General features: G+C 47.3%; 1 protein-coding gene across 3 annotated transcripts; it reads right to left on the bottom strand.

Moving 5' to 3' along the window:
- Nucleotides 1-556: 556 nt before the first annotated feature.
- LOC143279895 (uncharacterized) lies at nucleotides 557-18,923 on the bottom strand. Of its 3 annotated transcripts, none has more exons than XM_076584200.1 (3): nucleotides 18,815-18,923; nucleotides 3,306-4,895; nucleotides 557-1,672 (listed from the first exon to the last, which is right to left on the bottom strand). In XM_076584200.1, exons 2-3 carry the CDS (start codon nucleotides 4,236-4,238, stop codon nucleotides 983-985), a joined length of 1,623 nt encoding a protein of 540 aa, XP_076440315.1. In that variant the 5' UTR covers nucleotides 4,239-4,895; nucleotides 18,815-18,923; the 3' UTR covers nucleotides 557-982. The 3 variants fall into 3 exon arrangements, with proteins under 3 accessions (XP_076440315.1, XP_076440314.1, XP_076440316.1); XM_076584199.1 differs by having other exon boundaries at nucleotides 18,574-18,907; XM_076584201.1 differs by lacking the exon at nucleotides 18,815-18,923 and having other exon boundaries at nucleotides 3,306-4,902.
- Between the last annotated feature and the right edge of the window lie 7,436 nt (nucleotides 18,924-26,359).

Below are 26,359 nucleotides of genomic sequence, written 5' to 3'. Positions count from 1 at the left end.
GAAAGAGGCACAACAGACATTGAGAACAGAGGCACATGAGACATTGAGAACAGAGGCATAACAGACATTGAGAACAGAGGCACAACAGACATTCAGAACAGAGGCACATCAGACATTGAGAACAGAGGCATAACAGACATTGAGAACAGAGGCACATCAGACATTGAGAACAGAGGCACATCAGACATTGAGAACAGAGGCACATCAGGCATTGATCTCCTTGCTGAGACAAGTTTCAGTTTCAAGGAGGCGTCAAACCATACAGACTGATCCAAAATCGCCATACCACATCTGCTTTGAACAAAACGAAAGAGGAAAAAAAGCAGTTGTCCAGAGCACTAGTCAGGCAGTCTCTTTAATCTGCGTCGCTTCCTGGTGTGTATTCAAAAACCACCCGTGATCTAATTCTGAAACTGTTTGGAGAATTATGTTAATAAAAAATCCAAGAGAAGTGCAGGGAACAGAACATGACATGGGAGGTTTCTTCTTCCGTCTTCCAAAGACCAGAGAGATGTTAATGAACCTTTATTTCTTTATAATATAGTCACTGGAACGGACGATAGTTCACGAAGAAACCAGCCGAGCCCCACACAGTGTCCATGACATGTCAGCCACCTCCGCAGCATCAGAGAAGCAGGCATCGACCCATTCCTGGCACTTCCTGTGCAGGTCCACCCCTCGCTTCTCCAGGTTCTTCACCACCTCCCCCAGCGTTCCCCACCCCTTTCCCCTCCTCTCCCCCCCTCCTCCACCAGCTGCCCTCACCCCCTTCACCTCACCCCTCCTCCTCCTGTTCCTAGCGGCAGCTCGCAGGTTCCAGGAGTGGCTGTGGTGTTTGTTGTTGTTGTTGTTGTTGTTGCTGCTGCTGCTGCAGGAGTCAGCCAAGGACTCCTTAGACCGTGCGTTCTTCAGAGGAGGCAACGCTCTTGGAGAATGAGCAGGTCCGGGCCGAGTGTTGGGCACAGGAGGCTCCCGAAGATCCTCATACACTCCCGTTATCACACCACCACGACCGTTCTGGGCACGTGGGGTCGAGGAGAAACGGCTGACTTGTCCCGGGATAGGATCCACCACAGAGCGTCCCACCACCACCACCACCTCCACTATCACCACCAAACGGGTCGTCAGAACGATCTCGTGGAGGAGGCTCCGAGTGCCCACGACGACGGATCGTTGCCCTTGCTGTTGTTGCTGTTACCTGGGGAACAGAAGAAGACGAGTCCTTTCCAGGCCGATCTGAGCTCTCTGTGTGCCCGTAGAAGTGAGCCAGCCGTGCCTGGATACGATCGTAGTACCCTTGATGGGGGTCCCCTTCCTCACACACGTCGCTCCTCGCCGCACGTGCAGCAGCAGGAAAGTCACCGACGGCGTCGGTGGCAAAGTATTTCTGAAAGTTGTCACTGTGCACGTACACCCGGTCGTGTGTGTGCGGGGGAGGGGGAGGGGGATCCCCTTGGAGGTGAGGCTCCAGAGAGTCCGTGAGGTCTGAGGTGGAGGGGGTGGAGGGGCAGACCTCCAGCTGGGAGGACGTGAGGTCGGAGATGAAGAAGGCCCGGCTGGGCTCCAGGAGGCGGTCGATGCGCTTCAGCACGGCGTAGGTCCTCTCCCGCTCCAGGGCGGCCAGGTCAAAGTCATCGTCGTTGTCGTCCTGCTCCGGGTAGGGTCCTCCTCTCTGCAGCACAGGAGGGAAGGGGTGGGGTGGTCACAGTGCCGTTGGGGTTGTTGTGTTGTGTTGTGTTGTACTGTATTGTATTGTATTTTATTGTATTCATTGTATTTTATTGTATTGTGTTGTGTTGCATTGTGTTGTATTGCATCAAACTGCATCGCATTGTAAAATAGTGTATTATATTGTGTTGTCTCAGAACACACAAGGTTTTCTTTTTTTAACACTTTTTGAAAAAAAAATCTAAACCTACTACATGATTGGCTGGGTCGTTATTTGCTTTCACTCTGGACTACAGAGTATGCTCTTTCCTTCGTTTCTTCAAGGTCTTCCGTCAAGTGTGATTCCAGACGACAATCCACCCCTCCCTCACCCCTCTCTCACCCCTCACTCAACGTCTTCCCTCAGGTGTGATTCCAGACGAGAATTCACCCCTCCCTCACTCCACCCTTGCCTCACTCATTGTCTTTCTCATTATTTGGCATTTTAAAAACATCAATAGAATCTACATTATCTGTAAACCATATGTACAAGACACAATATAAAGCAACAAACTAACTAGTCAGTAGTAAAATTAACGACGGACAGCCAATCATACTTTGAACCATTTCAAAACTGAAGTGCATAACCAATGTATGCGTTACTTTAGAATATATTTCGTTTCTTGGCTTTTCTAGTTGTGGTTCATGTGACAAGACAATCTATAACCGACACACCTGAAAGAAGCCTCCCCCCCTCCCTCCCCCCCCTCCCCCCCACACACACACACACCAATATATTTTTTGAGTTATTGTTCACTCGCTGCTGAATCATACGGTCATTATCAGTAACGGCAGTGTGGTTGAATGACCTGTAACGGATATTTGCCCATGCACATGGGGCCTCTAAATCTGCCGTGTCTGTCCACTGGCCTTCTGGTCAAGTGCTCCCAAAAGGCTCATGGTCCTCATTCAGTGCAGTTTTCAAACGGTCATTTAGATTCTCTATGACGTCAAGGGTGTCCTGTTTTCTGTCCTTTTCCCTTCGTGCGTAGTTTCCTCGTGTGTGTGTGTGTGTGTGTGTGTGTGTGTGTGTGTGTGTGTGTGTGTGTGTGTGTGTGTGTGTGTGTGTGTGTGTGTGTGTGTGTGTGTGTGTGTGTGTGTGTATGTGTGTGTGTGTGTGTGTGTGTGTGTGTGTGTGTGTATGTATGTGTGTGTGTGTGTGTGTGTGTGTGTGTGTGTGTGTGTGTGTGTGTGTGTGTGTGTGTGTGTGTGTGTGTGTGTGTGTGTGTGTGTGTGTGTTTCTTTTATGTGTTGTTATATGATGAATGATGATGGGGGTGATGACGATGATGTTATGGGGAACCACAGACACATATGGTGTAACAAAAAGTAATGTGCAAGGCAAGGCAATGCAGTTCAGTACAAAAGATAAAGTTTGTTTCCTCGCAATGATTGATGGAGATGTCATTACTGATACAATACAATACAATACAATACAATACAATACAAATGCAACAATTGATGGAAACGTCATAAGTGCGAGTGGTGGTGGGGGGTTGAGGGGGGAGGAACAACATGGTGCATTAACACTATCATTGGTTGTTATGCTCCGTTGTGCTATACAGTACTCCTTTATCCACTTTCACTCCGGGACTCACCGCTACAGGCGGCAGGGGGTGGATCACCCGCACAGTTCCGTTCCCAGACCGGAAGTCCGTCAGGGTCTTCATCGGCCGGTGGCCCACCCCCGCCTTCCTCCCCGCCCCCACCCGACTCATGATGGGGTAGCGTTTGGGGGCGTGGCTCTTGGCCGTGGTGACGTCATCCTCCAGCTTGCTCTCCACCACCCAGTCACGTGAGCCCCACGTGTCGAAGACAGCGCCCTCTGGAGCCCCTTCCGGGAAGTCGTGCTGTGTGCGGAAGCTGTGCTGGTCGTGCTTGGAGGTGGAGAGGGGCTGGCGGAAGGCGGGGAGGGTGGGAGGCATACCGGAGAAGTCCGTGCCGGGGGTATCTGCTGCCTGGGATGAGAGGATGTCGCTGGGAGAGAGGGAGAGGGAGAAGGAGGAGTGGGTGGGAGGTGGGTCGGCTGAAGAAGACTGTGGGTGATGGTGGTGGTGGGGGTGCTGCTGCTGCTCCCCCTCCAGGGACTGAGGCTTCACGGCGCTGTCCGCAAAGGGTGGGGGTGGGCCTGCTCCGGCCGGGGATCCAGTGGCGGCGTCTGTCACCTCCGTCAGGGAGATGTTTGGGTGGCTGACAAACTCCTCCAGGACCCGAGTCCGGTTCGCCGACTTGTCACTCTCCTCCTCTCTCCGCGGGCTCTCCGTGGCGTCACTCTCCGACTCTCTGGCGGTGGTGGTCTCCACCAAGCTGGGGTCGGCGGCGGAAGCGGCGTCATGCTGGGAAGCGGTGACGCCAGGAAGGTGCGTGGTGACGCCGATGTCTCGGATGACGTGGGTTCGGATGGCGGGCACCGTCCCGTAGTGACGCCACTGATGCTGCGCCAGGTTGTCGGTCCTCCGTAAATACACCACCCCTCTTCTGACGTCAAAAAGGCGACGGTTGCGACAGAACGTCTCCGCCTGTGACGTCATTGTGAATGATTTACAAAAAAAATATGTCTGACCTCTTAAATCTGAACTTTTTTTTCTCTCTCTCTCTCTCTCTTTCGGTCTCGTAAACTCTGGATTTATTTTTCTCTCGTAACGTACTCTCTTAACCTTTTCTCTCTCTGGTATACAAGCAAATTATGCTCAGATCTTTGCAACCTCTACATGGATTGGTGTATGTGCTATAATGCTGTATATTATATGCCTTTGTTTCGTTTTGACAATGGCGAAGTGTGTGCAACAGCTAAGGCAGGAGAAAGAAAACGAGTCTTTACAAGTTAATTTTCCACCTGAGGTTTTCAGTTGCAGACAGTTTATCTGAAGATTTTTTTCTTTTGAATTTTTTAGAGAGCTGGGGGACGTCACAATGTTTGATTCAGAGAGAATAAAGAACAATGTATGTAACTTCAGTTGATCGTTTTTTTTTTTTTTTTTTTTTTTTGTTTTTTTGTTAGTATATCTCAGGATGTTGATACCGGATGATATTCCAGAAACTAAAGTCAAGGAAATTTACGATGTTCCTGTGGTCCTGTTGAGGAGCAATGAATTCACTCTATGTTCTCGCCTTGCGTTCATGACCATGTGATTTGGACTGGTTCCTAACTACCAGAGAAGCACTTGTCGCCCGTCTGTCCATCGAATCTGCAACAGAAACTGAAACAGATAAATAAATATACAACAGGTGATACTACTACTACTACTACTACTACTGCTGCTGCTGCTGCTGCTGCCTCTGCTGTTGCTGCTACAACTACTGGCAACAATAGTAATAATAAACAATTAGTGGTGTCCATTATTCATTATAAACAGTAACATCGCTAAAAATTATATAAAGAAATGAAAAATAAAAAAAAAAAAAAAAAGAGCAGCGAAAATTTTCTTGAAGCAGCTGTGACCGGTGTGATATTTTGAAACAAAGTGTGGGATGAGTACTCTCTCTCTCTCTCTCCCTCTGTCTGTCTATCTGTCTCTCATACATGCACACACTCACTTTCTCTCTCGCTCTCTCTCTCTCTCTCATTCACACAGACACACACACACACACACACACACACACACACACACACACACACACACACACACACACACACACACACACACGCCAACGAAAGTGACAAGCACAAAAAAAACAGAGCAGCAAACACACACATACTTGCACACCCACTCACTTTCACACCACTCTCTGTTGTTTTTGTTTTTTTTCCTTCATATCTCCTCCCTACCCTGCCCTGCCCCCCAATATAAATCAATGCCCCCCACCCTCCACCCACACCCCCACACACAATCCCACACCCCCTCCTCCACCACCACCCTCCCGCTTCCAGCCAATCAATGGCAAGTATAAAGGCAAGAGGTAGAAACACTCTGAGGTCCTGATATCGATTTCATGATAATTATGACACTGTCAAACACAGCCATACATGAAAGCGAAATATAATGCTCGACTGACGCCCTCGCCCCCTCCCCCTTCCCCCTCCCCCCCTTGCCCCACCCTGGGGAGAAGGGACACGTGCTGGTTGTGGAACCTTAACCCCTCAACTGCTGAACCTCGGTGAAATGAAAACAGTGTGCTATTACTTTAGAGAAGGAAAAGAACTGCTACCTGTGTACGTTTGAAAGGTGTCATTGACTTTGCAGAACAAAAGTAATGCTATCCCAAGAGGTTAAAAAAAAAAAAGAAGAAGAAGAAGAAGAAAAAGAAACGAATACCTACACATCAAAACGTAGGCATTTCAACACTTGGTGGATATGGCTGAAAGGGTTAAAGGTTCCACATCAACATTAAAAAGGTTAAAGGTCCCATAGCCTTTTACGGTCATCGTAGTAGTGAATTCACACCCACTGTGTCTAGGGCTGGGCATAGGAAGGCAGTGAAATCATATCCACTGTGTCTTGGGGATCGGAATAGGAAGGCAGTGAATTCACACCCACTGTGTCTAGGCCTCGGCATAGGAAGGCAGTGAATTCACACCCACTGTGTCTAGGCCTCGGCATAGGAAGGCAGTGAATTCATATCCACTGTGTCTTGGGGATCGGAATAGGAAGGCAGTGAATTCACACCCACTGTGTCTAGGCCTCGGCATAGGAAGGCAGTGAATTCATATCAACTGTGTCTTGGGGATCGGAATAGGAAGGCAGTGAATTCACACCCACTGTGTCTAGGCCTCGGCATAGGAAGGCAGTGAATTCACACCCACTGTGTCTAGGCCTCGGCATAGGAAGGCAGTGAATTCACACCCACTGTGTCTAGGGCTCCGCATATGAAGGCAGGGCCCAGTCCTCTCTTTCGCCAACCAAAGTCAGGTACCCATTCACACCTGGGTGGAGTGATGGAAAATCGGAGTGCAGTGCCTTTCCCAAGGACAAAGCACATTGCCGAAACGAGGCCTGGAACCCTGACCACTGATGAACCCTGTCACAAGTTCAACGCCTGACCCATTCTGCCTTGGCACCTCATATTTCCAGGAAGAAAATGTCCACATTTGGCATTACTCCCACGCCGCTCATCTAGATTCCCCCCCTACACGACCACACCCGGGTTCATCTGTCAAAGTTCCATCGTCGGCAGTCCGCAGGGAACCATCGATGTTAGGTCGCCAGGAGGCCACACACCATAGGAGACCACCCTGACCTGTAACTCCTATCTTACCTCAGACAACAGGCCTTCACTGACGAACGGGAGTAAGGTGGCAGAATGGTTAAGACGCTCAGCTGCCAATAATATAGTAAGTCCGTGAGGGTGTGGGTTCGAATCCCGCTCTCGCCCTTTCTCCCATGTTTGACTGGGATATGGAACTGATCGTTTAGTACTTTCGGACGAGACAGTAAACCGAGGTCCCGTTTGCTGCACGGACTTGGCGCACTGAAAAAGAACCCATGGCAACGAGAGTGTTGTCCTCTGGCAAAATTCTGTAGATCCACTCTGATAGGCACACAAATATATATGCATGCACTCAAGGCCTGACTAAGCGCGTTGGGTTATGCTGATGGTCAGGCATCTGCCTTGCAGATGTGGTGTAGCGTATGTGGATTTGGCCGAACTCAGTGAAGCCTCCTCGAAAAAACTGCAACTGGTGAACACACTGGGCAGCAACAACCAAGGGGTTAATTGTTTGATAACTCATGAAACATGACGTGTTGGATCATCCGCTGGGTGAAGGATTGTTTGATAACTCATGAAACATGACGTGCTGGATCATCCGCTGGGTGAAGGATTGTTTGATAACTCATGAAACATGACGTGTTGGATCATCCGCTGGGTGAAGGATTGTTTGATAACTCATGAAACATGACGTGTTGGATCATCCGCTGGGTGAAGGATTGTTTGATAACTCATGAAACATGACGTGCTGGATCATCCGCTGGGTGAAGGATTGTTTGATAACTCATGAAACATGACGTGTTGGATCACAAGCATCACGGTCCCAAGTGCTTCCTCTGCAAGCCTTTCACTGTCATCAACAGAGTTCATAACATTACGACGTCGCTACCAGCGTATTTACTTATCTGTCATCAACAAATTGGAAACCTGTGATGAACAAATTGATTAGAGAGCATAGCTTCCTGTATCACTGGTGAAAGATAAGAGGCTGGGATCAATTTAGGGCAGCCGTCCAACACTGTGTGACGAATCAGTGTAGGTTGGTATCATGTCCACTCCAGCGATGGGCGCAACAGCCGAGTGGTTAAAGTGTTGGACTTACAGTGTGAGGATCCCGGGTTCGAATCTCGGTAACGGCGCCTGGTGGGTAGAGGGTGGAGATTTTTTCGATCTGTGTGGAGGGTGGAGATTTTTTCGATCTCCCAGGTCAACGTTTGTGCAGACCTGCTTGTGCCTGAACCCCCTTCGTGTGTATACGCAAGCAGAAGATCAAATACGCACGTTAAAGATCCTGTAATCCATGTCAGCGTTCGGTGGATTATGGAAACAATAACATACCCAGATGCACACCCCCGGACACGGAGTATGGCTGCCCACATGGCGGGGTAAAAACGGTCATACACGTAAAATCCACTCGTGTACATACGAGTGAACGTGGGAATTGCAGCCCACGAACGAAGAAGAAGATTACCACTCCAGCAATCAATTAGAGGCAGTGCTATGTTAACTTCACATGAACACAAAAAGAGTGTATCTATGGTCAGCCCCAACGAGCTCCATGGGGAGTCCTTTGGGAGCAGTTCCACTCCCGGAAGGAATGCCTTAGAGTCTTTCGGGGGACATGGAACGGAGTCGTTCCACTTCTGCCCCAACCTGAGCCCCTCGTGCTTGTCTTGATTTCAACCAAAAAGAGCAAATGAATAGATAAAAAGAATGATTGACTAACTAACTAACTAACTAACTAACTAACTAACTAACTAACTAACTAACTAACTAACTAACTAACTAACTAGATATATGGATAGACAGATAGACAGACAGACAGATAGATAGATAAATAGATAGATAGATAGACAGACAGACAGAGACAGACAGACAGATAGATAGATAGATAGATAGATAGATAGATAGATAGATAGATAGATAGATAGATAGATAGATAGATAGATAGATAGGTAGGTAGGTAGGTAGACAGATAGAAAAATGGAAAAAAATAAATGAATAAACAAACAAACAAATCAATAGATAAAAAAAAAAAGAAAACGACAAACATATATATATATGTATATATAAATTGATAAAGATAAGAATGAAAAATAAATAAACATATCAATAAATAGAGTGAATTAAACGAAAATAAAATCAATCAATCAATCAATCAATAAAGCATGCGTTACACATTCCCCTAGAAAAAAAAGTGGCTGGAGTTGACATGACGCATGGTGTGGAGTGACGGGAGAAACACGGAAAGCAAAGCTAAAGGCATGACCTGACGTCAGTCCAAGGGAAAAACAGAAAGCAAAGCTAAAGGCATGACCTGACCTAAGTCCAAGGGAAAAACAGAAAGCAAAGCTAAAGGCCTGGCCTGACATCAGTCCAAGGGAAAAACAGAAAGTAAAGCTAAAGGCCTGACCTGACATCAGTCCCAGGGAAAAACAGAAAGCAAAGCTAAAGGCCTGGCTGACATCAGTCCAAGGGAAAAACAGAAAGCAAAGCTAAAGGCCTGGCCTGACGTCAGTCCAAGGGAAAAACAGAAAGCAAAGCTAAAGGCCTGACCTGACATCAGTCCCAGGGAAAAACAGAAAGCAAAGCTAAAGGCCTGGCCTGACATCAGTCCCAGGGAAAAACAGAAAGCAAAGCTAAAGGCCTGACCTGACATCAGTCCCAGGGAAAAACAGAAAGCAAAGCTAAAGGCCTGACCTGACATCAGTCAAAGGGAAAAACAGAAAGCAAAGCTAAAGGCCTGACCTGACATCAGTCCCAGGGAAAAACAGAAAGCAAAGCTAAAGGCATGACCTGACCTATGTCCAAGGGAGTGTTTTGGGTCCGATTCCAGCGGAGTCCACACAGTGCTCGGAGTCAGTGCCAGGCGTTAATCCGGTACTTTCTCTTGTCCGTGGGGTCTGACTGTCCGCTTTTGATAACACAGCGCCAACACGGTAGACTATAGTGACTCTCTCTCTCTTAACCCTTGAATTATTGCCGGCTGAACGACAATCAATGATAACCAAAACATCCCCCTCGACTTTTTTAATCAGCTTGTCTGATTCTGTTGAGATTTGCCAGCACGCGAGTTCATATTATAACAATGTTCTTTCTATTGATATGTTTATCCAGATTGTACCCCTCCGACACCCCCCCCTGATCCCCAACCACACCAGACCCTGACCCCCCCCCCCTCCGTTAGTAGGGGGCTTAGTAGGTGGTGTCCTAAGTACGTTGAATCAGAAACAGGCATCACTGAACACCACCGAAGTGACTCAGCAGCAGTGCAGGGTCTCCTCTGGTGTGTGGCCTCCTGGCGACCTAACATCCATGGTTCCCTGCGGACTGCCGACGATGGAACTTTGACAGATGAACCCGGGTGTGGTCGTGTAGCGGGGGAATCTAAATGAGCGGCGTGGGAGTAATGCCACTGAAATGGTGCAGATGATGGGGGGAAAAAAATCTACACATAGGTGGAGTGAACGAAATTCGGAATAAAGTGTCTTGTCCAGTGACAGGACACCATTCCGAAACGGGGTCTCGAACCCTGACGACTGGCGAATGCTGCGTCAGAAGTTAAACGTCATTCCAGTTCTGCCACAGAGCCTCCCATAATTACTTGCTGCTGGACAATTGGTTTGAGAGTGTGCATACTTTCCAGGTTGGCGTTGATGTTGTACAGATTCATGGTAGCCCACAAAGCTGCATGCCAGACCCTGTCAAATGCCTTCTTAAAATCAAGGTCGTCATTCATGCGGTGAGTCTTGGGCAGAAAAGCATGGCGGAGCCCATCCCTCTCCATGCTAGACTGGTCTAGCTGCGGCTTTCCTTGATTGGAGAGGCCGAGATCTAGTTTTGATATAGCGCCAGTTGCTCGCTCCCGTGCCGCGTCGGTTGAAACAACCTGCACCGTGTCCCCCTGAGGAAACACCCACATTAACGTGGCGAGAAGGTGCGACTACGGTATTCACCCTTTCTTAACAGAAGGAAGGGATCTTCGCCATCAACGCCAACCTGATCAGACTGATACAGCACCTCTATGACAAAGCCACCAGCGCCGTCTACCTCAACAATAGCATCGGGGACTGGTTCAGAACCACAGTCGGAGTGAGACAAGGCTGTCTACTCTCCCCAACACTCTTCAACATCTTCTTAGAAAGAATAATGACTGACGCACTGGAAGAGCATGTAGGAACAGTCAGCATAGGCGGCAGAACAATCACAAACCTACGTTTTGCCGACGACATTGATGGACTGGCTGGAAAAGAAGAAGAACTGGCAAGCCTGGTCAAACATCTAGACAAAGCCTCCACATCGTATGGAATGCAAATCAGTGCGGAGAAAACCAAACTGATGACTAACAACACCAACGGCATCAGCATTGACATCAAAGTCAACGACGAAAAGCTTAAAACAGTCCACAGCTTCAAATATCTGGGAGCAATCGTGTCAGATGAAGGATCTAAACCAGAAGTACTCTCGAGAATTGCCCAAACAACAATGGCACTCAACAAGCTGAACACCATCTGGAACAACAAAAACATCGCTCTCAGCTCAAAAATCAGACTGATGCGTTCCCTGGTTATATCAATATTGCTCTACGCCTGCGAGACTTGGACCCTGACTGCAGACATCGAGAGAAGAATCCAAGCTGTCGAGATGAGATGCTTTCGTAGACTACTTGGCATCTCCTACAGAGACCACATCACTAACACGGAAGTGAAGAACAGAATCAAGCAAAGTATTGGACCCTACGAAGACCTTCTGTCCATAGTGAAAAAACGCAAACTTAGGTGGTATGGACACATCTCCCGATCATCTGGTCTTGCCAAAACGTTCCTGCAAGGCACCGTACAAGGAGGCAGAAGGAGAGGACGGCAGAAGAAGAGATGGGAAGACAACATCCGGGGGTGGACAGGCTTGACGCTCGGTGACGCCCTGAGGAAATCAGAAAACCGTGAAGAGTGGAGAGGGGTGGTGGCCAGGTCAGCAGCGGTGCCCCAACGGTCTGAACCCAGACTACGGGAGAGGTGAAGGTGAAGGTGATACTTTCCAGAAAATTGTTACTGATCCTAGGCTTGGCTGCCAAGGCTTGACCAGTGCGTTCGATTTATGCGGAGGTCGGTCACCTGCCCCTTTATTATTTTCTGAAGCAGATGTGGTGTAGCGTGTATGGACCACTCTGCAAATTGTCGCCTCCTTGAAACTGAAACCGGTCTTGCGAAATAGGAAGGAAATAAAGTCTGCTTCTCCTCTCCCTCCTCGTCCTTCTTCTTCTCTCCCTCCTCGTCCTTCTCTCCTCCCTCTTCGTCCTTCTCCTTCTCTCCTCCATCTTCGTCCTTCTCCTCTCCCTCTTCGTCCTTCTCCTTCTCCTCTCCCTCCTCGTCCTTCTTCTTCTCCTCTCCCTCCTCGTCCTTCTCTCCTCCCTCTTCGTCCTTCTCCTTCTCCTCTCCCTCTTCGTCCTTCTCCTTCTCTACTCCGTCTTCGTCCTTCTCCTCCCCTCTTCGTCCTTCTCCTTCACCTCTCCCTATTCGTCCTCCTCCTTCTCCTCCCCCTCTCCGTCCTTCTCTCCTCCCTCTTCGTCCTTCTCCTTCTTTCCTCCTCTTTGTCCTTCTCCTTCTCTCCCCCTCTTCGTCCTTCGCCTTCTCCTCCCCCTCTCCGTCCTTCTCCTTCTCCTTTCCCTCTCCGTCCTTCTCCTTCTCTCCCCCTCTTCGTCCTTCGCCTTCTCCTCCCCCTCTCCGTCTTTCTCCTTCTCCCCCCCCCCCTCTTCGTCCTTCTCCTTCTCCTCCCCCTCTTCGTCCTTCTCCTTCCTCTCCTTCTTCGTCCTTCTCCTTCTCCTCCCCCCCTTCGTCCTTCTCGTTCTCCTCCCCCTCTTCGTCCTTTTCCTTCTCCCCTCCCTCTTCGTCCTTCTCCTTCTCCTCTCCCTCTTCGTCCTTCTCCTTCCTCTCCTCTCTCTCTCCGTCCTTCTCCTCCCCCTCTTCGTCCTTCTCCTTCCCTTCTCCGTCCTTCTCCTTCTCCTCTCCCTCTTCGTCCTTCTCCTCCCCCTCTCCGTCCTTCTCCTTCTCCTCCCCCTCTTCGTGATTCTCCTCTCCCTCTTCACCCTTCTCCTTCTCCTCTCCCTTCGTCCTTCTCCTTCTCCTCTCCCTCTTCTTCCTTCTCCTGTGGTATGCACCTCTCACATGAGTTGGTTCCCACCACTAGAATATCGCCGTTTCTGACTTTCTGGACCGTTGTTTGTTCAGGAAGGTATACAATAACCGGATCAAGTTATTGACAGGTCCTCACGTTTGTTGTCTGGCATCCTGAAGAAAACAGATCTCGTTCAGTAACCCCTTGACCGCTGAACCCAGGTAAAATGTCAGTGCGGCATCAGTTTGAACTGCAGTTCTTATCGTTTGTGTACTTGTCAACCATGTAACGTGTACTTTCTAATGAAGTAATTGACATTACTGATCTAAGGTCATAGATTCCCATGAGGAAGCAGTCCAGACAGAGGGTGGAGACTGACTACCTGAACTATAATTCATTGTTATGTCAGTGAGGTGACAGCCCTTCACTGATAAGTGTACTTTGTCAGCAGCAGTCTAGGGGTTAACCCGCGTGTTGCAGTGTGGATGTGGACCATGGACCATACACACTGGGGGAATATACCAACCCAAACCACTGGATTACCGCGGCCTTCAGAGTCATAAAAGTTTATGTGAAATCCCAGAGCCATTGTACCCCTCAGTGTCACAAAGAAGGTACAGAGAAGGTGTTTCTTTTGCACTGGTCGTCTTACAGTGATCGCTCTATCTATACACACTAAGCTGTCGGGAGAGTCATGCGCATAATTTTGTGTATAGTGCTTCTGAAAAAAAAAATGCTGAGAGAGACAGACAGACAGACAGACAGACAGACAGAGACAGAAAGACAGAGAGAATGCATGCACGTTTACAACCATGACTGTTTTCGCACCGTCCAAAGCCCAAAGTCGACACGAATCATTATCCTTTCTGCAACAATACCTAAACCTTACGTTTCTGGTTTCAAATATAACATTTGACGTTTGATCTGAATGGGTATCCTTCCGTCCATCTGTGTGTGTTTGTGTGTGTGTTTGTGTGTGTGTTTGTGTGTGTGTGTGTGTGTGTGTGTGTGTGTGTGGGGTGTGTGTGTGTGTGTGTGTGTTGTGTGTGTGTGTGTGTGTGTGTGTGTGTGTGTGTAAAATCCAACCAAGGGGGTAGGGTAGGGAGTCAGTCATGACTAGCTGAATTTTAACCCCCAGGAGTTACCTCCGAAAACGGTGTATGGTTGCCTACATGGCGGGTTAAAAAAACGGTCATGCACGTAAAAGCCCACTCGTGTACATACGAGTGAACGTCGCAGCTGCAGCCCACGAACGAAGAAGAAGAAGAACCCCCGGGAATCATTCCAGACCAGACTACCTAGATCCCGGGGTTAATCCGAGCTAGCCAGATTTTGTCCCCGGGGTAAAATCCAGAGGGGTATGAAAAGGCTTGCTACACCGGCTTCTCTTGCACAGACACTCTTTTGTGCCGGGAGTGAATGGCTTGACAGGTGATCATTTTGTGACGTGTCGTTAGAAACTTGTTATGGGGAAAGCAAAGTTTGGCGAGTGGCGCAGCTTCATGAAATACAAAAGTTCAACACTACTGGCTGTGAATTGGCTGAAAGTATGGGTGCGGAGTTGCTGTCTTTATGTTTGTTTGCTGTTTTGGGAGTTTTTTTTTCGTGTGTGTGTGTGTGTGTGTGTGTGTGTGTGTGTGTGTATGTGTGTGTGAGTGTGTGTGTGTGTGTGTGTGTGTGTGTGTGTGTGTGTGTGTGTGTGTGCGTGCGCGCGCGTGCGTGCGTGTGTGTGTGTGCGTTTGTGTGTGTGTGTGTTTTTTGTTTTGTTTGTGTGTGTGTGTGTGTGTGTGTGTGTGTGTGTGCGTCTTTTTTTCCGGCGAGTGGGGGGGTAGGGGATGGAGGAAGGGGGATGAACATTTCTGTAAACGAACTCTCGTCATCGTCTAACTAGTAGTGCATCAATTTTTTTTTTTCAATCATCATCATTCACACACACACACACACACACACACACACACACACACACACACACACACACACACACACACACACACACGATTACGCGGGCATGAGAGAAACATATTTGCTGTTGCAGTACGTACAACAGTCAGTCTCATTTTTGTTTGATGTGGATTTATTGCAGAGCTACTTCTATAAAGCTAAATCCTCAGGTTCAAGTTTTAAGTTCCAGAAGACCTTTAGGGCTATAGACAGTGAATTTATATCCATGGACACCGGTTCGTCCGTTTTTACCTCTCCTAACCGATATAAAGTGAGCATTCACGCCTTGGTAGAATGAGGAATCTCGAAGAAAAGTGCCTTTCTCAAGGACACAACACGATGCCTAAACGGGGACTCAAACCCTGATCACTGCTGAACACTGGGTCACAAGTCCAACGCCTGACCAGTTGTACCTCGGCGCCTCAGAGGTGAGGCAAAAACAATGCAGTCGTTCATAGACTGATCCGGAGAAACGGGCAGACATGACTGATTCTTGTGTGTCTCGGCGCCTCAGAGGTGAGGCAAAGACAATGCAGTCGTTTATAGACTGATCCGGAGAAACGACAGACACGACTGATTGTTTTGTGATGGAACAAAATAAAGAAAGCGTTTACGGTACAGTGACGTCATCAGCTCATGCTGGGCCTTTGAAATTGACAGTCAACACTGTACACAACACCAGAAAATAACCTATTCAAACGCATGCCTGTGCTGGGGAGCGTGTGTGCCGTGTGTGCACTCGAGTTTGTGCGTGTGTGTGTGTGTGTGTGTCCGTGTCTGTGTGTGTGTGTGTGTGTGTGTCGGCGTCTGTGTGTCTGTCTCTTTGTGTGTCTATGTGTATGTGTGTGTATGTGTGTTTACGTACACAAACATACCCACCCACCCACACACACACACACACACACACACACACACACAGAGTAACAGTGAAGGGCTTCCGTAGCTCTGTTGCTGTCTTCTGTGTCAACTGTGTGAAATTAACGACACTCAGTCAGGCGTCCTATCACACGGTGGATCTTGGAGCTTGTGGAAATGTGTGTGTGTGTGTGTGTGTGTGTGTGTGTGTGTGTCTTCTTTACACCATGCCCTATGTTGCTCATTTTTCAATGACAGATACATACATACATACATGCATACATTATCTTACTCACTCTCTCTTATTCGACTCAGTCTCTCACTCACTCTCTCACTCACATTTACATCTACAAACTCTCTTACACACTCACTCATTCTCACAAACACTCAGTCTCATACATTCACTTCCTCTCACTTCTCTCTCTCTCTCTCTGACACATAGATACAGACACACAGCGACACACACAGACACAGATACACACACACACACATACACACACACACACACACACACACACACACACACACGGGGACGTCATCACACTGTTGGTCTAGAATACTTGTGAAAATTAATCACTGTCTCTGTGCCCCCCCCCCCCCCTCTCTCTCTCTCTCTCTCTCTGTGCGCGCGCGCGCGCGCGTGTGTGTGTAGCACATTAAAAGCAGTGATTTTCAGGTTTTCACAGCTGAAGAAATAAAAAAAGCTGCCCCACCCCGTTTCTCCCCGTTAAATTTGGGGACACCAAATATTCTGTCCTCAGAGAGAGAAGACTTTCGGGGGAATATTTACTTTAAAAAGGTTAGAAATATTCTGAGGCACACATCCAGAAATTACATGAAAGCAGACACACGAAATTGTGTGTTTTATTCTTTTCTGCATGCATGTTACCTCAAACTATACTGAATGCTATGGTTTTTTTTTAGGGGAGCGATCATTCCTTTGTGATCAACTCAGCAATTTGGATAATGATAATCATGGTGGTTATGGCGAGGACTGGAAAAGCCGATGATGTCCAGTTATCCTGTTGCGTCACTAAAGCTGTAATCACGTTAAGCGGTGTGCTGTGTTCGTGAGGCTGTGTGACAATAACAACAATTATCACATTGAGATGCAGTGCCAGTGGCCTTGTAGTCATTCGCCCCACTAGGGAGCGAGTCTTCACGAGATTGAATCCGATACATGGTCTGGGATTTTTACAAATACAATACAATACAATACAATACAATGTGTGTGTGAGACAAACAGACAGGTTGAGAAACAGACAGACAGACAGACAGGTTGAGAAACAGACAGACAGACAGACAGACAGACAGACAGACAGACAGGTTGAGAAACAGACAGACAGGTTGAGAAACAGACAGACAGACAGGTTGAGAAGCAGACAGACAGACAGACAGATAGGTTGATAAACAGACATACAGACAGACAGGTTGAGAAGCAGACATACAGACAGACAGGTTGAGAAACAGACAGACAGACAGACAGATAGGTTGATAAACAGACATACAGACAGACAGGTTGAGAAGCAGACATACAGACAGACAGGTTGAGAAACAGACAGACAGACAGACAGATAGGTTGATAAACAGACATACAGACAGACAGGTTGAGAAGCAGACATACAGACAGACAGGTTGAGAAACAGACAGACAGACAGACAGATAGGTTGATAAACAGACAGACAGACAGACAGGTTGAGAAGCAGACATACAGACAGACAGACAGGTTGAGAAGCAGACATACAGACAAACAGGTTGAGAAACAGACAGACAGACAGACAGATAGGTTGATAAACAGACAGACAGACAGACAGGTTGAGAAGCAGACAGACAGACAGGTTGAGAAACAGACAGACAGACTGGTTGAGAAACAGACAGACAGACAGACAGGTTGAGAAGCAGACAGACAGACAGACAGGTTGAGAAGCAGACAGACGGACAGACAGACAGGTTGAGAAGCAGACATACAGACAGGTTGAGAAGCAGACATACAGACAGGTTGAGAAGCAGACAGACGGACAGGTTGAGAAGCAGACAGACGGACAGACAGACAGGTTGAGAAACAGACAGGCAGACAGAAAGACAGGTTGAGAAACAGACAGACAGACAGAAAGACAGGTTGAGAAACAGACAGACAGACAGAAAGACAGGTTGAGAAACAGACAGGCAGACAGGTTAAGAAACAGACAGACAGACAGCCAGCCCAGAAAGAAGTAGACATACTATCAGACAGAAATGCTCTGGATACACAGATAGATGTATTCATTTGGATGATAGACACAAACATGAAGGCAGAGACACGGATAGTACTGTTATCCGAACACACACACACACACACACACACACACACACACACACACACAGAGTCAACACAGACAGACAGACAGACAGACAGACACAGACACACAGACACAGACACAGACACACACACACACACACACACACACACACACACACACACACACACACACAGAGTCAACACAGACAGACAGACAGACAGACAGACACACACACACACACACACACACACACACACATTCAACACAGACAGACAGACAGACACACACACACACACACACACACACACACAGAGTCAACACAGACAGGCAGACAGACAGACACACACACACACACACACACACACACACACACACACACACACACACACACACACACACACACGCACGCACGCACGCACGCACACACACACACACACACACACACACACACACACACACACACACACACACACACACACACGGGGAAATAAATAAAACAAGGAAAAAAAGAAATTGAATAGTATCTCACCTTCAACACTGCTTACTCTAAAATGAAATAAACACCACCACATGATCCGCAGTGCTTTTTCCGTTTGTTTATTTTTTTGTTTGTTTGTTTCGAGTTTTTTTTGTTTTCGTTTTTTGGTAGCTCGTATAGTCTCTATTTCGTTTTTCTTTTTTGTTGTTGGTGTTAGCTAATATAGTCTCTTATTCACAACAAGAACAACATATCCACAAACATCTCATGAGTCCAGCCACACTCAACTCACCAGCACCACAAAACTTCAAACACTGATATCTCAATGCTCCCTTCCAACAGTAATCGCGTTCTGCCGAATATCTCGGTGCTGTGTGTGTGTGTGTGTGTGTGTGTGTGTGACTGAGGAGAGAGAAAAAAAATCGAACTGATAGATTCCTGCGTTGATCAGCTAGCTTGGTGGGTGTGGAGGGGGAAAGGTGTGGAGGGGTTGGGGCGGAGGGGGGGGGGAGCGAGTGAGGGGGTCGGGGCGGAGGGTGGTGGACATCAGAAATCAGAAGTGACAGGTTCGTTTTGTGGTGTTCCCCTTTTAAACCTTCACCTGGGGTCATTTTTGTTGTTTTGATTGTTGAGTTGGGCTCAGCGCTGCAGATTACTCTGTGTTTGTTGCGTATCTCCGTCTGTCCGTCTGTTTGTCTGTCCGTCCGTCTGTGTGTCTGTCTGTGACCGTGTGTTGGTCTGTGTGCTAGTGTCTATCTGTGTCTGTCATTCTGTACATGCCTGTTTGACTCCCTCTCTTGGTCTTTGTCTGTCTGTCTGTCTGTCTGTCTGTCTGTCTGTTCCCCTCTATCTCTCTCCAGGCAACAGACACATACACACACATCCTTTTTCTCTCTCTCTCTCTCTGTTTGTCATTCTCTGTCTCTGTTTCAGCCTATGCCTCCGTTTCTGTCTGTCTGTCTGTCTGTCCCCCCCCTCTCTCTCTGTGTGTGTGTGTGTGTGTGTGTGTGTGTGTGTGTGTGTCTGTCTGTCTGTCTGTCTGTCTCTCTGTCTGCCTATTTGTCATTCTCTGTCTCTGTTTCAGCCTATGTCTCCGTTTCTGTCTGTCTGTCCCCTCTCTCTCTCTCTGTGTGTATGTGTGTGTGTGTGTGTGTGTGTGTGTGTGTGTGTGTGTGTCTTAAAAAAACAACAACAACAACAGCAACATAAAAATGTCCGGGGACGATATACAAGGGGTGGAGGGGGAGCAGGGACGAGGGGACAGGGAAATTCCAAACTATTTATTTTGATTATCAAAGTCTTGGAGTGGAGTGCGCGCGCGGCGCGAGACATGGCTGACACAACAGCCAATGAGATTGGTGGCGCGAGAGACTCACGTGACAAGAGACAAGAGAGCGGGATAGGAAGGGACTGTTCTACTCCTCTTGCCAGACGACTTTCATTTCAACGACGGCATGTACGATCATAAATAAACAGGTGTGCCTTATCAAATTCCTGAATCAACCCCTCAGATAGTATTGACTGCCACCCTGACGTGCGAAAGAAACGCTAATAGTAGTAATAGTAATAATGATAATGTTGTTGATATAATAATGATGAAAATAATGATAATGAATACTCATTTAAAAAAAGTTACAAATTGCATAAACTACTCATGACTCTCTCTCTCTCTCTCTCTCTCTCTCTCTCCCCTCTCTCTCCCTCTCTCTCCCTCCCTCTCGCTCCCTCTCTCTCTCCCTCTCTCTCATGCACAGTGAGTTGGAATGCATGGGGCTGTGTTAGAGAAGCAGGAAAGCCAAGAGTGCTGACAGACAGGTCGTGAAAAGAGAAGGTTTTGGTGACAGAAACGGAGTCAGGTGAAGGAGGGGTATGACGTAGAGGATTGCTCCAGGTATGAGAAGCAGCAAAGAGGAAAGATCGTTGACCATAGGTTCTTGCACTGAGTGTTGATAAGGTCAGAAATATAGCTTTGTCCAGCGGAGTTCAAAGCAGAAAAGCAGAGACACGCAACTAAAAATCAATTTGATTTTTGCTGACGGGCATTTTATTTTAAGTGAGCCTAAAGAGAATTTTCTGTTTTTGGTTGAAGCAGATAATAAAGTATTTTGAATTTGAATTTGAATGAATTTGAATGATCACCTTTACTGGAAGCCAGTTCAGAATATGGAGATGGGGAGGCGAAATGTGATCAGTACGTGGGGGTTCTGAGAGTCAGACGGGCAGCATTGTTTTAAAGTTTTTGAATTCGCTGAAGATTATGACGACAACCAGTCAGAAGTGAATCACAGAAGTCGATTTGTGAAAGCACAAAATAAGAGTTTTTTGTTGTTGTTTTTTTGTAGTTTCAAGATAAAGATACTGACGAACAGATTTAATAAGCTGCAGTTCAGAATTGACTATGCGCATCGGATTGACCACCTTGCGTGCATACTGAGGCTTGAGTCAGGAATGACTCAGAGGTTCTATGGTGATCTAGTAAACCGAACTATGGCATCACCAGTCCAGGAAAGAGGCAGATGTGGACCTTCTTGAAGAAGAATTAATCGTCGCCTCAGTTTTGTCATTAGCACAGAGTTGCCTCAACGACATAGTCCCTAAAGCGATCTTTTTCTCTTTTTTTTTAACATGTTTTTAATTTCCATTTTCATAACACAGCCACTTGACATAAATACGTACAAAAGAAAAGGGGAAAATGAAAAAACGGATTAAAACACGATGAAAGCAAAATATAATGACAAATATGTGTGGTCCCAATAGCTAGCTGTCAGCATTCAGCTATTACCCACGTGATCATAACACCAAACACAGAAACACACGCACTCACATGAGCGCACGTACACACACGCACGCACGCACGCACACACACACACACACACACACACACACATACACACACAATAGCACACATGCACACTAGTTCACATACGTACACACACATACACACTCTCTCTCTTATTATTTTTTTTCTGTGTGTAAAACAATGGTGACAAATGATCCCTTCTTCTTTCTGAATGTGTTCCTGCGAAACTTAGAGGTACTTTGGTGTGGCACCTCCAGTCTTCTCAAGACTCAACAGCCTCAGCCAAGTGGCTACCAAGCCAGCAATCAATTGAGTAGTCTACCCGGCTGTGCTCCTGCCGACTTGTCCAGCCTGTTACGTCATGACTGTGACCACTTGTGCTGCCAGAAACCAGCCATTCAATGCCAAGGTCCGTTTCATCGCGTTCCTGTGTGTGTGTGTGTGTGTGTGTGTGTGTGTGTGTGTGTGTGTTCTTTTCTCTGTGTGTGTGTGTGTGTGTGTGTGTGTGTGTTCTTTCTTTCTGTGTGTGTGTGTGTGTGTGTGTGTGTGTGTGTGTTCTTTCTTTCTTTGTGTGTGTGTGTGTGTGTGTGTGTGTGTGTGTTCTTTCTTTTTGGAATATATATATATATATATATATAGAGAGAGAGAGAGAGAGAGGGAGAGAGAGAGACGGGAGGAGACCCTTATACCTTGCAACCCTCTAACCACATCATAATTAACGATCGCAGTACCACCAAACGTGACCCAAACAAGAACTGTTTCCCTTTCTAAAAAACCGCTGTATCAGCACGGACAAGAATTTCCAAACAGATCTTTCTAGTAGTGGGGACATGAGAAACCAATAACCAATCAAGCATACACCTCCCCAAGGCACAAGACACTTATACCTTCAAATGTCACCGATCAATCAAACACATCCACACGGTCAGCTTGGTCTAGTATTTAAGAAAGCTCTGAGGACCCCCTCTTCAGGTGTCAGGACTCCCCCTTGGGGCGTCATATGGACCTCCCACCCCAAACACATATCCAGGACTCGCCTAAACGAAGTACGAAACCTCTACAACACCAAAACTCATGCCCCAAAGACTTTTGGTAAAGCCGGGACGATACACAATAGGTCGTTACAGCTAGTCAACTCTGCTGGACTTGACTTGACTAATGCCTTGATCTTGTTGTGTGTGTAGGTCAAGCATTTGTCTTTCTTTCTTTCTTTCTTCTTGTTCCTCTCTTTTGTTAAGCATGTGTCATGGTTACAGTGTGTGTGTCTGGAAATGTCCGCATACTTTGACCCGTCCTTGTAACTGAAACTGAAACCAGGTTAAGTACACTTCAAATCATTATTTTAGAGAATAAAAATGTGAAAGGTGCCATTGCCTTTCGCGGCCACGGGGGTAGTGTATTTATAGTCATTGGGTCCAGGGCTCGGCATAGGAAGGCGGGGCCCAGTTCTCTCCTTCCGCCGTTTAAACCTTCTCTCACCGAATTCAGGTACAGCATTCACACCTGGGTGAATTGAAGACAATCGGAGAAAATTGCCTTCCCCAACGACCCCACACCACATACACCGAAAACATGATCACTGGAGATCACTGGATCAGACGTCCAACACCTAACTGATTCTTCCGTGTAAATCTCTGCCTGTCTGTCTGTCTGTCTCTTACTTTTTTCAGTGTGTGTATGCATGTATGTATATGCATATATACATACATAATATATTCTCTCTTACATTTTTTCGATTGTATGTATGTATATACCCCCCCCCCTCTCTCTCTCTCTCTCTCTCTCTCTCTCTCTCTCTCTCTCTCTTCTCACTCTCTCTCTCCTGGGTATGAACAATCTGAAATAAGCGGCGCCTGCATTGACGCAGACAACAAACACACTGGAAACGTCTCTGTGTGGAGAGTGGGGGTCAGGTGCGGGGACTGGGGGGGGAGGAGGGGAAGGGAGGAAGGGGCGTACGACAGTACGTACTTGCGTGCGCGCGCGTGTGTGTGTCAAATGTGTGTGTTTGTGTGTGTGTGTGTGTGTGTGTGTGTGTGTGTGTGTGTGTGTGTGTGTGTGTGTTAGAGAAATCGACAGGCATTCATAAACAGACAGAACAGCAGACACACAAATTGTGATAAAATTGAGAGGGTTTTTTTTTTGTTGTTGTTGTTTTGTTTGTTTGTTTTGTTTTGTTTTTTTGGTGTTTTGGGGTTTTTTGGGTTTTTTTCGTTAAAAACAGTCAGCCAGTCAATCAAAACTACGCCATATCCCCCTTCCCCTGAAAAAAAAGAAGAAAAAAAAAAGATTAAAAAAAAAAAAAAAAACAAAAAAAAAACAACCTAATTCCCAAGCCTATCTTGTGGGTCTTCCAATCAGCTCTTTCCGGGTACACACCCTGGCACCGGGGCTCAAACTCTTGGCACCACAAAACCTGCAGTTATCGCGCTTTGTGGGCTCTCTCCAGAACCGGTGATATCGCTAATCTGACCGCCCCTCAATTCGGCCCCTTGTCGTCTTATCATTTGTGAGGTCAACCGTCCGGCCCGACTGCAATAACGAGCCTTAACTCACTCAGTACGGCCAGTCATCTCTTCTCCTCTACACAGACCCTTCAGATGTCCAGTGGGTGTCTGAATGACTCAACCTTTAGCTTCCGTCGTCAGAAGTGTGGTATTCTTTGTCAACATTCACCTCTTCAGTATAAGAGCCTTCCGCTTGCAATATTTTGATGATGGTAATTGGGGTGAAACGCTGTTAACGTCGTCTCTTTCGCCGTTCGTATGGAGAGAGTTAAGCTCCGTGTTTGCGTGGAAAGGATTATTATCATGCTTGGGAGGGGACCGTAGTTTATGGAAATTTTACCCCGCATATGTGTCAGTGGGAGTGGCGGTGGTGGAGGGGTGGGGTACTGAGGGCTTTGGTAGGACGGGGAAGGGTGGTGGCCGTTTGGTAGGTAAGGAAGTACGCTTATGTGTATTATAATATCATATTATATTACATTTCATTTTATTTCATCTTATTTCATTTCTCTCTCTCTCTCTCTCTCTCTCTCTCTCTCTCTCTCTCTCTCTCTCTGTCTCTCTCTCTCTCTCTGTGTCTCTGTGTCTCTGTCTCTGTCTCTCTCTCTGACAGTATGTGTGCGCGCGCGCACGATTCAGTGGTCGCGATGAGTGTGTGTGCATACTTGCAAAAGCGTGAGTGCAATCACGTGCGAGCGTTTGTGTGTGTGTGTGTGGGGGGGGGGGGGTGGAGGTGGGGGGGTTGAGGGGGGGAGGAGGTAGGAGAGGGCGGATGAGTGTGGGCGCGCTCTGGCCGGTGTATATGATCGTCAGTCAACATTTAGAGGTTGTGAATGTTTCATCAAAACACAGTTTGCATCTGTCATCAGCTCACATACTTCTCACTTCCAGAATCATCACCGCGTACGGACAAAATTACAGACAGAAACTGATCATAGTTCCCTGTTTGGACAAAATTGAAATACACACACAGATAGGCACGGGGTTGGGGAGGGGGGGGCGGAGGGGCAGAGAAAGGGGGAGAACTGGTCCTTAGTCTTTGTGGTAGCCTGGGATATTAACAGAGATAAACAGTGTCAGCAAAAGGGCGTGCGTAAGTGAATGTGCGTCGGTGTGTGTCCGGTGTGTGTGTGTGCATGCTTAGCGGCGAGTGCGTGCGTTCAAATGGCCGCACGCACATGTGTGTGTGTGTGTGTGTGTGTATGCGTGTGTGTGTGTGTGTGTGTGTGTGCGGTAGTGTACTTTAATCAAAAGACAGTTTATATCTGTCAACCTTCTCGTTTACCGCTTACTCTCATTTCACCGCGGATGTGAAAATGACAGACACAAACCGGTGAGATGTTCCCCCGTTTGGACAAGAACGACAACTGAGAAGCACGGGGTAACCAGAGTATGGGAGGGTAACGCCCCTTGAGAACGATAAGCAGCTGAAGATTATTTTGAAGTGTTGGGACAAGGAGTGAGAGGCCTACTCTGAGGCAAGACATGACACACTCGATTACTACTGGACCACGGGGTTCAACAAAGTGCTTGACACCAATTTCTATGATAACCATTTTTAGTTGTAGTTATTCTATTTTATTTTACTTTATTTTATTTTGTTTATTCTATCTTATGTCTTTTTTATGAATAAAAGTTTTTAAAAAATCTTATTTTTGTTAATCATATCAGTTGTAGTTCTATTTTGTGGGGTTCTTTTTTCCCGCATGAATTTCGCTGAAGAGCATGGGCTTACGCTAGAAGTGGCGGTGTTTTTGTTTTGATTAGTTTGGTAGAGGGGAGTGCAGTACGTGTGAGTGAGTGTCAGTGTGTGTGTATTTGTATTTGTATTTGTATTTCTTTTTATCACAACAGATTTCTCTGTGTGAAATTCGGGCTGCTCTCCCCAGGGAGAGCGCGTCGCTACACTACAGCGCCACCCCCTTTTTTTTTTCTTTTTTTTTCCTGCGTGCAGTTTTATTTGTTTTTCCTATCGAAGTGGATTTTTCTACAGAATTTTGCCAGGAACAACCCTTTTGTTGCCGTGGGTTCTTTTACGTGCGCTAAGTGCATGCTGCACACGGGACCTCGGTTTATCGTCTCATCCGAATGACTAGCGTCCAGACCACCACTCAAGGTCTAGTGGAGGGGGAGAAAATATCGGCGGCTGAGCCGTGATTCGAACCAGCGCGCTCAGATTCTCTCGCTTCCTAGGCGGACGCGTTACCTCTAGGCCATGTGTGTGTGTGTGTGTGTGTGTGTGTGTGTGCGTGCGTGCGTGCGTTTCTGTGTGTGTGTGTGTCTGTCTGTCTGTCTGTGTAGGGGTGGGGGTCTGCCTGGTTTACCACACCCTCTACTCCCCCCCTCCCCCACCCCCTTCCAAAACTCCCGTCTCCACTCACGCGTGACAGCGGTGTGACCAAAACAGGCTGGAGAAGAAACCGGTCACCCCTGACGGCAAGCAGGATCGATGGAAGATTGTGAAAATAATGATCGATCCATAGGGCTGTGAATGAAGGATTGAATGAATGAATGGCGGACTTCACGCCCCAGT

Source organism: Babylonia areolata, chromosome 3 (genome assembly GCF_041734735.1).
Source record: "Babylonia areolata isolate BAREFJ2019XMU chromosome 3, ASM4173473v1, whole genome shotgun sequence".
NCBI classification, from domain to species: Eukaryota; Metazoa; Mollusca; class Gastropoda; order Neogastropoda; family Buccinidae; genus Babylonia; species Babylonia areolata.
Note: the sequence above shows the minus strand (reverse complement) of the source record. Positions and strands in the feature narration are given on the sequence as shown.